The sequence below is a fragment of the Macaca mulatta genome, chromosome 13 (genome assembly GCF_049350105.2).
Source record: "Macaca mulatta isolate MMU2019108-1 chromosome 13, T2T-MMU8v2.0, whole genome shotgun sequence".
Lineage (NCBI taxonomy): Eukaryota > Metazoa > Chordata > Mammalia > Primates > Cercopithecidae > Macaca > Macaca mulatta.
The window spans coordinates 21,994,129-22,008,388 of NC_133418.1; the positions used below are offsets into that span (position 1 = coordinate 21,994,129).

At 40.2% G+C, this 14,260-nt stretch overlaps 2 protein-coding genes across 7 annotated transcripts in view; one reads left to right on the forward strand and one right to left on the reverse strand.

The window, feature by feature from the left end:
* ANAPC1 (anaphase promoting complex subunit 1) overlaps positions 1–14,260 on the reverse strand; it is a 119,679-nt gene that overhangs the window by 99,115 nt on the left and 6,304 nt on the right. For 4 of the 6 annotated variants that reach the window (XM_028832303.2, XM_028832302.2, XM_077958998.1 and 1 more), the window contains 4 exons: positions 9,382–9,433; positions 9,078–9,178; positions 8,198–8,280; positions 3,210–3,283 (listed from right to left, as the gene is read on the reverse strand). In XM_028832303.2, coding sequence (XP_028688136.1) covers positions 3,210–3,283; positions 8,198–8,280; positions 9,078–9,178; positions 9,382–9,433 — 310 coding nt within the window. The remainder of the gene's footprint in view (positions 1–3,209; positions 3,284–8,197; positions 8,281–9,077; positions 9,179–9,381; positions 9,434–14,260) is intronic. The other 2 variants (XM_077959001.1, XM_077958999.1) reach the window with 1 other exon arrangement.
* On the forward strand, positions 168–902 carry LOC144333704 (small ribosomal subunit protein eS26-like). The gene is made up of 2 exons (XM_077959002.1): positions 168–274; positions 584–902. The coding sequence occupies exons 1-2, from the start codon at positions 168–170 to the stop codon at positions 774–776; spliced, it is 300 nt and encodes a 99-aa protein (XP_077815128.1). The 3' UTR covers positions 777–902.

The window sequence follows — 14,260 nt, forward strand, 5'->3', positions numbered from 1 at the left end:
CATACATATATACACACTTTATACATTTTTACAAAATTATAATCACACTGTGTTAAAGTTTGGTATCCTACTTGACATTACAAATAAGCAACTTCTAGTTAACTAAATGTTATTCAAAAATATGATCAATAATGGCTGCACTCCTCTCTCCAGTCCATGCCTCCAAGATGACAAAGAAAAGAAGGAACAATAATTGTGCCAAAAAGGGGCGCAGCCACGTGCAGTCTATTCGTTGCACAAACTGTACCCGACACATGCCCAAGGACAAGGCCATTAAGAAATTCATCATTCGAGGCTGGGCACGGTGGCTCACGCCTACAATCCCAGCACTTTGGGAGGCCGAGGCAGGCGGATCATGAGGTCAGGAGATCAAGACCATCCTGGCTAACACAGTGAAACCCCATCTCTACTAAAAATAAATCAGTGGGGCATGGTGGCGGGCGCCTGTAGTTCCAGCTACGCAGGAGGCTGAGGCAGGAGAATGGCGTGAACCCGGTAGGTGAAGCTTGCAGTGAGCCGAGATCGCCCACTGCACTCCAGCCTGGGCAACAGAGCGACACTCTGTCTCAAAAAAAAAAAAAAAAAAGAAATTCATCATTCGAAACGTAGTGGAGGCTGCAGTAGTCAGGGACATTTCTGAAGCAAGTGTCTTCAATGCCTATGTGCTTCCCAAGCTGTATGTGAAGCTAAATTACTGTGTGAGATGTGCGATTCACAGAAAAGTAGTCAAGAATCCATCTCGTAAAGCCCACAAGGACCAAACACGCCCACCCTGATTTAGATCTTCTGGTGCTGCCCCACAACCCCCACCAAAGCCCATGTAAGGAGCTGAGTCCTTAAAGACTGAAGACAAGGCCAGGTGCGGCGGCTCATGCCTGTAATCCTAGCACTTTCGGGGGCTGAGGTGGGTGGATTGCCTGAGCTCAGGAGTTCGAGACCAGCCTGGGCAACATGGTGAAACCCCGTCTCTACTAAAACACAAAAAATTAGCCAGGCGTGATGGCATGTGCCTAATCCCAGCTACTAGGGAGGCTGAGACAGGAGAATCACTTGAACCTGGGAGGCTGAGGCTGCAGTGAGCTGAGATCGTGCCATTGCACTCCAGCCTGGGTGACAAAGCAAGACTCCATCTCAAAAAAAAAAAAAAGGAAAAAAAAACACTGAAGACAGACTATTCTCCAGAGAAAAAAGTAAAATGGAAATTGTACTTAAAAAAAAAAAAAAGGCTGCATGCCATTTAATCCCAGGCCCTAGTATGTTTATTCAGGATGTCTGCAATTAGTAAAAATATAAAATTTGAATTTTTTCTGTAAAAGATCAAAGACTAAATAGTTTAGTTTGCTGTCCACGTATTGACTCTATCACATAATCTTTGTTATTTTCTACAACCCTTTAAAAGGTAAAAAGCATTCTTATGTTGGGTGCGGTGGCTCACGATGTAATCCCAGCACTTTGGGAGGCCGAGGCGGGTGGATCACCTGAGGTCAGGAGTTCAAGACCAGCCTGACCAACATGGTGAAACTACGTCTCTACTAAAAATACAAAATTAGCTGAGTGTGGTGGCACATGCCTGTAATCCCAGCTATTTGGCAGGCTGAAGCAAGAGAATCGCTTGAACCCGGGAGGCGGAGGTTGCAGTGAGCCAAGATCGTGCCATTGTATTCTGGCCTGGGCGACAAGAGCAAAACTCCATCTCAAAAAAAACCATTCTTAGTTCACAAGCTTTACAAAAACATGCTGCAGGCCAGATTTAGCCCATGGCCTGCAGTTTGCCCAGATATAGTATAGAAGATAAAAAGCAGCTGGTTGGTCACAGTGGCTCACGCCTGTAATCCCAGCACTTTGGGAGGCCAAGGCAGGTGGATCACCTGAAGTCAGGAGTTGGAGACCAGTCTGGCTAACATGATGAAACCCCGTCTCTACCAAAAATATAAAACATTAGCCAGGCGTGGTGGCATGTGCCTGTAATCCCAGCTACTCAGGAGGCTGAGGCAGGATAATCACTTGAACCCGGGAGGCAGGGGTTACAATGAGCTGAGATCGCGCCACTGCACTCCAGCCTGGGTGACAAGAGCAAGATTCCGTCTCGGGGGAGAGAAAAAAAAAAAAAGATAAAAAGCCCCAGTGAAATTTCAGAGTATGTACTTAGAATAAAGTCCTAAAATAAAAATGTCAAAGAATATAATTTTTTTTCAGCCTTCAAGTCCTCATTGTCCTACGTTTGGCCAAACTTAAAAATTCAGAGATAAGCATGTAGAAATATTTGTAGGAGGCTGAGGCAGGCGGTTCACTTGAGGTCAGGAGTTCAAGATCAGACTGACCAACATGGCAAAATCATGTCTCTACTAAAAATACAAAAATTAGCCAGCATGGTGGCATATGACTACAGACAGCTACTTAGATGAGGCACAAGAATCCCTTGAACCCGGGAGGCAGAGGTTGCAATGAGCCAAGATCGCACCACTGCACTCCAGGCTGGCAACAGAGCGAGACTCCATCTCAAAAAAAAAAAAAAAAAAAAAAAATTACACAGCATACATGTAAGGCTCTATTTTTTTTTTCCCCTCAGAAAAAAACTTGAGCCAGGCGCAGTGGCTCACACCTGTAATCCCAACACTTTGGGACGCTGAGACGGGTGGATCGTTTGAGCCTAGGTGGTTGAGACCCGCCTGAGCAACATGGGGAAACCTCATCTCTACCAAACAATACAAAAAAATTAGGTGAGATGAAGCACACCTGTAGTCCCAGCTACTTGGGAGGCTGACATGGGAGGATCTCTTGAACCTGGGAGGCAGAGGTTGCAAGTGAGCCAAGATCGCACCATTGCACTCCAGCCTGGGCCACAGAGCAAGACCCCTCTCAAAAAAAAAAAAAAAAAAAAAAAACCCAAAACAACAACAACAAAAAACTTTACTTCATCCAAGTATCATTTATTTACTTATTAATTATTAAAGAACAAAGTGATCTACAGGTAGGTTAATAAATATATCAGTATTCCTCATTGATTTACGTGCCTTATTTTTTACTCAAAATAACTGTTGAGCAGTTAATACCATGATACTCAAGAAATTCAAAATAGAAGTTACTTTTGTAAAATGTTTACATTGTATTATTTTTATAAGTCAGTTTTCATATAAGCGCCTTTATAATCTCCCTCACCAAAGTCAAAAAAAAAGAGCTTATCTAAAAGAATATAAAAATACACTTACTTCCAGATTTACAAACAAGTGGAGTTATTTCATCTAGTGGGTGCAGCATGCTGAACATAGTGGGTAAAGGTTCTCTAGCAATAAACAAATAATCAATTAATTACCAATACAATATGAATATGTCTGTGCACAAATTTTGCACTTCTCTTGCAAAGAAGTGTCTTCTCCAGATTACACAAGCAACTAGAAACCTACTATCTCAAAAGGCAATCTTCTAAACTTTGTACATACTATTTTTCACATTCTCTTCTATTTCACTCCTAGAAATCTCTCCCCTTAAAATAATTCTATCAATGCACGAACAGAGGGAAATCAATATAGCCCAGGGAATTTCTGCGACATCACACTACAGAACAAATGGAGTAATGTACATAAAGCAGTCTTTTTTTATTCCTCTCTTACTGGCAGTGTTTCTTTGGCAGCTGAGAAAGAAATTCATTCTCCCACACCTGCTGATAAAGGAGTGCATTTTTTAAAAAAGCAAGAAAAAAACTACTTCAAGTAAATTAAAAGTCTGCTTTTTTTTTTTTTTTTTGAGACAGAGTCTCACTCTGTTGCCTAGGCTAGAGTGCAGGGGCATGATATCGGCTCACTGCAACCTCCACCTCCCAGGTTCAAGCGATTCTCTTGTCTCAGCCTCCCAAGTAGCTGGGATAACAGGCACACACCACCACACCCAGCTAGCTTTTTGGATTTTTAGTAGAGACGGGGTTTCACCATGTTGGCCAGGCTGGTCTTGAACTCCTGACCTCAGGTGACCCACCTGCCTCGGCCTCCCAAAGTGCTAGGATTACGGGTGTGAGCCACCGCACCTGGCCAAAAGCCTACACTTTTTAAGGAATGATATTTTTTAGAGTGAAGAGAGGCTTTCTTTCAAAGCAGAAAGAGATTAAAATCTATAAGCAATTTATTTAAGACTTAGCAAGTGTCTACCTCTTGCACCACAACATGACAGGTGCTGTATGTTGCTGCCCTTCAGTGTGCTCACAATTCATAGGACAAGATAAACACACTGCTAATAAACATCTACCATTTATTGCATACTTAATACCTACTAGGCCCTGTGTCAAAGCTTACACACATTTAGCTAGTTTAACTTTGCATAAGTCCTAAGAGGTAAATGATAGTCCTAAGAGGTAAATGATAATATTCCTGTAATACATAAGGAAACTACAGCGAAGAAAGCACTAATGATCTGCTCAAACCAGCACAATGAGAAAATGGCAGAGCTAAGAATTGAATCTTGTTATTTACTTTTTTTTTTTTTTTTTTGAGATAGAGTTTCGTTCATCACCCAGCTGGAGTGCAGTGGTGCAATCTTGGCTCACTGCAACCTCCGTCTCCCAGGTTCAAGCAATTCTCCTGTCTCAGCCTCCCAAGTAACTGGGATTACAGGTGCCCGCCACCACGCTTGGCTAATTTTTTTGTATTTTTAGTAGAGACAGGGTTTCACCATGTTGGGCAGGCTGGTCTCGAACTCCTGAACTCAGGTGATCCACCCGCCTCAGCCTCCCAAAGTGGTGGGATTACAGGTGTGTGCCATCGCACCTGGCCAAATCTTTTTTTAAGCCATTTATTTGCATGCTCAATTTTACCACTTGGATTGGAAAAAAGGCTAATTAAGTGCCAAGTGCGTAGAGTGTACATACAGGTTGTGTACATACAGGTACATGAGTGTACATGTGTACATACAGGTTGAGTATCCCTTATCTGAAATACTTGGGACCAGAAGTGTTTTGGATTATTTGCCTTACATTAACAGTTGAGCAACCCTAATTCTTTTGGGGGTACAAGTAGCTTTTGGTGACACAGAATTATATAGTGGTGGATTCTGATATTTTAGTGCACCCGTCACCTGACTAGTGTATGTTGTACGCAATATGTAGTTTTTTTATCCCACACCTTTTTCCCACCCTCCTCCTTCTGAGTCTCCAAAGTCCATTATAACACTCTGCATACAGCCTTTGCATACTCCTTGCTTAGCTCTCACTTCTAAGTGAGAACATGCAGTTATCTGGTTTTCCATTCCTGGGTGACTTCACTTAGAATCATGGCCTCCAATTCCATCTAACTTGCTGCAAAAGACATTAGTTCATTTCCTCATTATGGCTGATTAGTATTCCATGGTGTATATATACATTTTCTTTTTTTTTTTTTTTTTTTTTTAGACAGAGTCTTGCTCTGTCGCCCAGGCTGGAGTGCAGTGGCCGGATCTCGGCTCACTGCAAGTTCCGCCTCCCAGGTTCACCCCATTCTCCTGCCTCAGCCTCCCGAGTAGCTGGGACTACAGACGCCCGCCACCTCGCCTGGCTAGTTTTTTTGTATTTTTTAGTAGAGACGGGGTTTCACCGTATTAGCCAGGATGGTCTCGATTTCCTGACCTCGTGATCCGCCGTCTCGGCCTCCCAAAGTGCTGGGATTACAGTCTTGAGCCACCGCGCCCGACTATATACATTTTCTTTATTCACTCATTGGTCGATGGGCACTTAGGCTGATTCCCTATCTTTGCAATTGTGAATTGTGTTGCAATAAACATACATGTGCATGTGTCTTTTTCATATAATGACTTTTTTTTCCCTTTGGGTAGATACCCAGTAACGGGACTGCTAGATTGAATGGTAGATCTACTTTTAGTTCATTAAGGAATCTCCATACTGTTTTCCACAGATGTCATATTGATTACATTCCCACCAGCCGTGTATAAGCACTCCCCTTCCACCACATCCATGCCAACATCTATTGTTTTTCTGACTCTTTAATAATGGCCATTCCTGAAAGAGTAAGGTGATATCTCACTGTGGTTTTAATTTGCATTTCTCTAATGATTACTGATGCTGAGCAGTTTCATGTTTGCTGATCATTTGTATATCTTCTTTTGAGAACTGTCTACTCACGTCCTTTACCCACTTTTTGAGTTTTTTTCTTGCTGATCTGAGTTCCTTATATATTCTGGATACTAGTGCTTTGTTGGATGCAGAGTTTGCAAATATTTTCTCCCACTGTGTGAGTTATCTGTCTATTCTGACATTTCTTTTGCTGTGCAGAAGCTTTTTATTTTAATCAGGTCCCATTTATTTATTGTTTTCGTTGCATTTGCTTCTGGTGTTTTAGTCATAAATTCCTTGCCTAGGCCAATGTCCAGAAGAGTTTTTCCAAGGTTATCTTCTAGAATTTTTATGGTTTCAGGGCTTTTAAAGTCTTTGATCCCTCTTGACCTGACTTTTGTATAAGGTGAGAGATAAAAAATCCAGTTTCATTCTTCTAAAAAAGGTGTCAGTTTTCCTAGCATAATTTACTAAACAGGATGATGTCCTTCCCCCAATTTGTTTTTGTATGCTTGTTTGTCAAAGATCAGTTGATTACAAGTATTTGGCTTTATTTCTGGGTTCTCCATTCTGTTCCACTGGTCTATGTGCCTACTTTTATACCAGTACCATGCTGTTTTGGAAATTATAGACTTGTAGTATATGTGATGGCTACATATTTGTTCTTTTTGCTTAGGATTGTTTTGGCTATTTGGGCTCTTTTGGTTCCATATGAATTTTAGAATTGTTTTTTCTAATTCTATGGAAAATTATCTTATTTTGATGAGAATTACGGTGAAATCTATAGATTGCTTTTGGCAATATGGTCATTTTCACAATATTATTCTTCAAATCCATGATCATGGGATGTGTTACCGTTTGTTTGTGTCATCTATGATTTCTTTCAGCAGTGTGTTGTAGTTCTCCTTATAGAGATCATTCACCTCCTTGGTTAAGTATATTTACAGGTTTTTTGTTTTTGGTTTTTTTGCAGTTCTTGTAAAAGGGACTGAATTTCTGGCCAGGCGCAGTGGCTCATGCCTATAATCCCAGCACTTTGGGAGGCCAAGGCGGGCGGATCACCTGAGGTTGGGAGTTCAAGACCAGCATGACTAACATGGAGAAACCCCGTCTCTACTAAAAATACAAAAAATTAGCCAGGCGTGGTGGTTCATGCCTGTAATCCCGGTTACTCAGGAGGCTGAAGCAGCAGAATCGCTTGAACCTGGGAGGCGGAGGTTGTGGTGAGCCGAGATCACGCCATTGTACTCCAGACTTGGCAACAACAGCAAAACTCCGTCTCAAAAAAAAAAAAAAAAGGAGATTTGAGTTCTTGATTTGATTTTCAGCTTTGTCACTGTTGGTGTATAGCAATGCTACTGATTTGTGTACATTGATTTTGTAATCTGAGACTTTACTGAATTTATTTATCAAATCTAGGAGTCTTTTGGAGGAGTCTATAGGGTTTTCTAGGTATATAATCATATCACCAGCAAATAGTGATAGTATGACTTTCTCTTTTCAAATCTAGATGTCCTTTATTTCTTTCTCTTGCCTGATTGCTCTGGCCAGAACTTCCAGTACCATGCTGAACAGAAGTGGTGAAAGTAGGCATCTTTCTCTTCTTCCAGTTCTCAGGGGGAATGCTTTCAACTTTTCCCCATTCAGTATGATGTTGGCTGTGGGTTTGTCGTACATGACTTTTATTAATTTGTAGTAAGTCCCTTCTATGCCTAGTTTGTTTTTATCATCAAGGGATGCTGAACTTTATCCAATGCTTTTTTCTGCATCTATTGAGATGATCACATGGTTTTTAATTCTGTTTATGTGAAGTGTCACATTTATTGACTTGTGTATCCCTACATCCCTGAAACGAAACCCACTTGATCATGATATATTATCTTTTTGATGAGAGCAATCCTAATTTGAGAATCCAAAACCTGAAATGCTCCAATAAGCATTTCCTTTGAGTGTCATGCTGGAGCTCAACAAGTTGCAGATTTTGGAGAATTTCAGATTTTTGGATCAGGGATACTCAACTTGTACTGAGATGAGAGAAAATGGCATATATCTACACTGTTAGCATGAAAATTATCATCATCTCAAACTTTTAGATAAACCTCAGAACCAACACACACACACAAATCCCAAGCAGTAATATTCTGAAGTGAAGAAAATGAATACCTGGGTGAACCTGGAGGTACTTCATGTGAAGAAGTGCTTCGCTCAAACAACAATCCATATTTAGTGGGCCAAACATTGGCAACCTTTCAGGTAAGAGGGTGGGAAAAGACAGAAGTAAGAGAACCTACCCCTTTATAAAATGTTTTAAAGAAACATTACAGAATGTTTTATTTTCCAATTTAGTAATAGCTTTACAAAGTAACATAATCATTAAATACAGCATTTTCTTAAAAAGTAATTCAAGTAATTCGGGTGCGGTGGCTCAAGCCTGTAATCCCAGCACTTTGGGAGGCCAAGACGGGCGGATCACGAGGTCAGGAGATCGAGACCATCCTGGCTAACACGGTGAAACACCGTCTCTACTAAAAAATACAAAAAACTAGCCGGGCTTGGTGGTGGGCACCTGTAGTCCCAGCTACTCGGGAGGCTGAGGCAGGAGAATGCTGTAAACCCAGGAGGCGGCGCTTGCAGTGAGCTGAGATCCGGCCACTGCACTCCAGCCTGGGCGGCAGAGCGAGACTCCGTCTCAAAAAAAAAAAAAAAAGTAATTCAAATAAGCAACCCTAAGATAAAATCAAATCTAATAAAGAGGAGTTGCTCAATGTGAAATTCCTGCCACTGGCCAGTATCAGTAACAAAATGACAATGTGTTAACAATAGCACTAGGCATTAAAAAGACGACAAGTAACAAAAAAAGATCATTTTTTTGTGAAGTACAGAAAAATGGTAAGCCACTAAAGCTGCCAAAATTTAGTTATTTTGAGTAAAAATAACATTTTTGACTACTATGAAACATGAAACATAAGACATGCCTCTAAAACCAATTAATTCAAAAATGTTCTCCAACAAAACCCCCCCAAAATTTGAAACACTTGTTTACCTGAAATGGTAAGGAAGCTATATAATCCTTTCCTTCTATGCTATGCATGTTAATACATGAGCTTTGCAATATACATATGCATTTTTCTACTTCATTGCTACCTGAAAAGAAAGGGTACAACAAGACTTATGTTTTTTTCCCCCAAAGGAGTTCAATCCTTACAGCACAAATTATTTAATGCACAATATAAAGATGCTTATGGTAAACCACTATTACTAGTGGCTACTTCATTTGAATGAAAAATACAATGAGATAAACATTTGGAATCATCATAAGAAAAATAAAATTTCAAAAAGAAACTTACTGTAGGCCTTTTCAGACTTATCCTGTGATATAATGAAGTCACACCACAATGCCTAAAATCAAAACAAAATGCTTACCTAAGAAAATTATATCTAAATAATCATCTATTAACTAATGGCATCTGAATAATAATAATAGCATCTACGCAGTAACTTTGCCTCCTCAGCTCAACATGTACAATCATGGGAACAAAAAGAAGAAAAAATAAATTACAGTAATAAATGATAAATATAATAAGGAAAGACAAAATATGTTTACAATTAAATTTTATGAAAAGATCCATAAGAATTAAAATTTCAAATTAAAAAAATAAATTTTACAAAAAGAGAAGAATCAAAAAACCTGCCAGAGAGAAACCTTGCAGCAAAAATTTAAAAAACCCGCCAGAGAGAAACCTTGCAGCAAAAATTCAAAAAACCTGCCAGAGAGAAACCTTGCAGCAAAAATTCAAATAGTGGCTCAAACCATACTAAACCCTACGTCCTATACAAAACTAAAGATTATTCAAACTTTATAATCTCTAGATTAAACAATTGCTCTTATTCTTAGACTCTCTCTAGACTGACTTTTGAAAAACTATTTAGAAAAATTAACTCCTCCCTTTCTTAAAAGCCCATCTTGGCCGGGCGCGGTGGCTCAAGCCTGTAATCCCAGCACTTTGGGAGGCCGAGATGGGCGGATCATGAGGTCAGGAGATCGAGACCATCCTGGCTAACACGGTGAAACCCCGTCTCTACTAAGAAATACAAAAAATAGCCGGGCGAGGTGGCAGCGCCTGTAGTCCCAGCTACTCGGGAGGCTGAGGCCGGAGAATGGCGTGAACCCGGGAGGCGGAGCTTGCAGTGAGCTGAGATCCGGCCACTGCACTCCAGCCTGGGCTACAGAGCGAGACTCCGTCTCAAAAAAAAAAAAAAAAAAAAAAAAAAAGCCCATCTTACAAAATATAAACTAGGAAAAGCTATTAAACTTTAACTGACAAACTTGACAATCACTTATTAAATTATTTAATAGCATTTTGTTTTTTTTTTTAACTGTGGTCAAATACACACAATATGAAAATTAGCATTTTAACAATTTTTAAGTAGACAATTCAGTGGCATTAACAACATTAAATTGACGAGTTTAGTACAATTTGTGAGCCTGTAAAATACTGCACATTTCCAGAACTTTTTCCTCATCTCAAACAGAAACTCCAGGCCCACTGAACAATAACTCCCCATTTCCCAATGCCCTGAGCTCTGGTAACCTCTATTCTACCTTCCCTATGAAAGGACCTGTGCTAGGTATCTCAAGTAAGAGAAACTGTACAACATTTGTCGTTTTGTATCTGTTTTATTTCACTTAACATAATGTTTTCAAGGTTCATCCATGTTATGGCATGTATCAGAATTTTATCCCTTTTTAAAGCTAAACAATATTCCACTGTTAGCATATACCACATTTATTTATCCATTCATCTGTCAATGGACATGGGTTATTTCTACCTTTTGGCTATCATAAATAATGCTGCTGTAAACACTGGTGTACAAGTATCTGTGAGTCCCTGTTCTCAATTCAGTTGTGCATATATCTAGAAGTGGAACTGCTGGATCATAATGGTAATTCTACGTATAACTTTTTTTTAAGAGATGGGGTCTCACTGTGTCACCCAAACTGCAGTGCAAGGCATGATTCTAGCTCACAGCAGCCTAGAACTCCTGGGTTCACGTGACCCTCCTGCCTCAGTCTCCTGAACAGCTGGGAGTACAGGCATGCACCACCATGCCTGGCTATATGTATAACTTTTTGAGAAATTGCCAAATTTTTCCACAGCAGCTTTGTTACATTCCCATCAGCAATGCAAAGAAGTTCCAACTTCTGGACACCCTCACCAATATTTGTTATGTTTCTTTAATAATAGCCAACCTAGTAAAGTGGTACCTCACTGTGGCTGTAATTTGCATTTGCCTAATAATTAGTGAAGTTGAGCATCTTTTCATGTGCTTATTGACCATGTGTGCACCTTCTTTAGAAAAATGTCCATTTAAGTCCTTCTGCCCAATTTTTTAATTGGGTAGTTTGTTTTATTGTTGAGTTGTGGGAGATTTTAATGGTTAAGAAATGAAAATTCATGAAGAAAACCGTGCATGAGAGCTGTGCTCCAACCTGAAATGTCCAAAATCTACAATGCACCTATTACAGTCTCAACTTCCTTTCATGAAATCCCATCCTCTCAGCCTCTAAAAGTACATATTTTAACATCTCTTTTATCCCTGATATCTAAGAGATCACTAACCCCTTCCACATCTCCCTCTGCTTTATCACCTCTTCTTCGCCAAGGCACCAATCTTTTACCTGAACAATCACAAAATAATGCCCCTGACAACAGTCTCCCTACTCTCCAGTCAATCCTATATATATATATTGCTAACAAAGCAATCTCTTCTCAAAACACAAAATTGATCACTTCCATTTTAAAATCCTTAGCAGGCTCCCTTCAGCATACAGATTAAAATCCAAATTCCTTGGTTTATATACAAGGCCCTTTGGTCTGTATCCTGCCGGCATCCACTTGCATCTCTCCACACCCACACTTTGTGTACAGCCATTCTGAAGTTTAAAAAGTCATCTTTTTCCATAATTCTTTTTCCTGCGATTTCCTCTGTCTAGAATGCCCTTCTGCCACCATTTTATACTACAAATAGCATCTTCTTTGAAAAACCCTCCCTTTGGTGCGCAGTCCTTTGGGCTCTCATCACTCTGTGGACATGCAGTTATTATAGAGCATTCAGAATACAGCATTTCGGTTGATCTGTCTGTTCTCCTTTCTAGGCTATGAGTCCTTCAATGGCAGAAACTACATTCACCTTTGTAGCCCCAGCATAATCTGAAACAGAGTGAGACTAAATACTTCCAGAAGGCCAGGCACAGTGGCTCATGCCTGTAATTCCAGCACTTTAGGAGGCCAAGGCAGGAGGATCGCTAGAGCCCAGGGGTTCAAGACCAGCCTGGACAACATAGTGAGAGCCCCATCTCTATTGAAAAGTAAAAAGAATAAATGAAAAAATAAAAAGAACCACCAAAAAAAAAAAATACTTGCAGGATAAGTAAAACAATGAATAGATAAAATCTGAGTCACATATACCTGGTATTATTTCACAGACAAAATAGAAAATTACCTTTCTCCATATTAGCAAGAAAATTAAATAACAAGACTGAAATTCCAAATCTTACAATTACACTTACAAGTGATCTTAAGATAAAGAAGATAATACATCTAACTGTACTTCCATAGAATCTAGTAAATAGGCAACTGTTCTTGGAGAAATTAAGATGAAAATATAGAAGCAAAGAACTACTTGGATATCATCAAATGCACTTTTCACTTCTATACTAACTATATGAATTATACGGGAAAAAAATTACCATCAAAAAGATCACTGGCTTCAACACTCCAGGAGACAAATGCTTTTACATACGCCCTCAAATGTTGGAATAATGATTCAGTTTATCCTTTCCAATAAACAGTTAGAACACAATGCTCATCAGGAAATAGTTAATGGCAGGTGGGAGGAGTGGAAGGAAGCAGTGTCCAGATACAAAGATTTCAGTATTTACAAAAATGAAACTTAACATTAGTTAAGTTTCCAAAACCTCTTGTCAATCCTAATTCAACTACTATAAATGCATTAGTTTTTCCTCCAACTTTTTGTTATAAAAATTTCAGTAAGAAAAGTTGAAATAGGCCGGGCGCGGTGGCTCAAGCCTGTAATCCCAGCACTTTGGGAGGCCAAGACGGGCGGATCACGAGGTCAAGAGATCGAGACCATCCTGGCTAACACGGTGAAACCCCGTCTCTACTAAAAAAATACAAAAATCTAGCCGGGCGAGGTGGCGGGCGCCTGTAGTCCCAGCTACTCGGGAGGCTGAGGCAGGAGAATGGCGTGAACCCGGGAGGCAGAGCTTGCAGTGAGCTGAGATCCGTCCACTGCACTCTAGCCTGGGCGACAGAGCGAGACTCTGTCTCAAAAAAAAAAAAAAAAAAAAAAGAAAAGTTGAAATAATGCAGCAAACATATTTCACCTAAATCCAACAGTCATGAAAATTTTGCCATATTTGTTTATGTGTGTGCATTTGTGTACATATGGGATTTTTGGAACGGGAATGCTGACTGTCTAAAAACAAATTGCACACACATCATGACATTTCACCCCTAAATACTTCACCATGCCTTTTCTAAAAATAAAGATGTTCTCCTATAAAACCATAAAACCATCATCCCTAAGAAAAAATAACACTTCTCTAACATCAGCTACTGGCCAGTAATTTTCAACCTTCCCAAATTTTCCCCAAAAATATCTTTTTAGCTAGTTTTCTAAAACCAGGACTCAATCAAAGTTCATTTAACAAGGTTCAAAAAATACGGCATTTGGTGATGTCTCTTTAGTCTCTTTCAATGTAGAACAGTCCCCACTTTTTTCTCTTTCTCCGTGACTTTTTAAAAGAAACCGAAATGTAGACTATAAACTTTCTAGAGTGGAAAATTCCAAATATATACAAAGTAAACAGAACAGGACAATGAATCACCATCAGCCAGTTTTAATAATTATCAAGCTTGGCAGGGCACGGTGGCTCACGCCTGTAATCCCAGCACTTTGAGAGGCCAAGGTGGGTACATCACGAGGTCAGGAGATCGAGACCATCATGGCTAACACAGTGAAACCCCAGCTCTACTAAAAACACAAAAACAAAATTAGCCGGGCGTGGTGGCAGGCACCTGTAGTCCCAGCTACTCGGGAGGGCGAGGCAGGAGAATGGCGTGAACCCGGGAGGCGGAGCTTGCAGTGAGCCGAGATAGCGCCACTGCACTTCAGCCTGGCAACAGAGCAAGACTCCATCTC

Coding starts and splice junctions, on each gene's coding strand:
- LOC144333704 (XM_077959002.1), top strand. CDS start 168: ATGACAAAGAAAAGAAGGAACAATAATTGTGCCAAAAAGGGGCGCAGC. Junction 275..583: donor ATGCCCAAGGACAAGGCCAT/TAAGAAATTCAT, acceptor AAAAAAAAAAAA/AAAGAAATTCATCATTCGAA.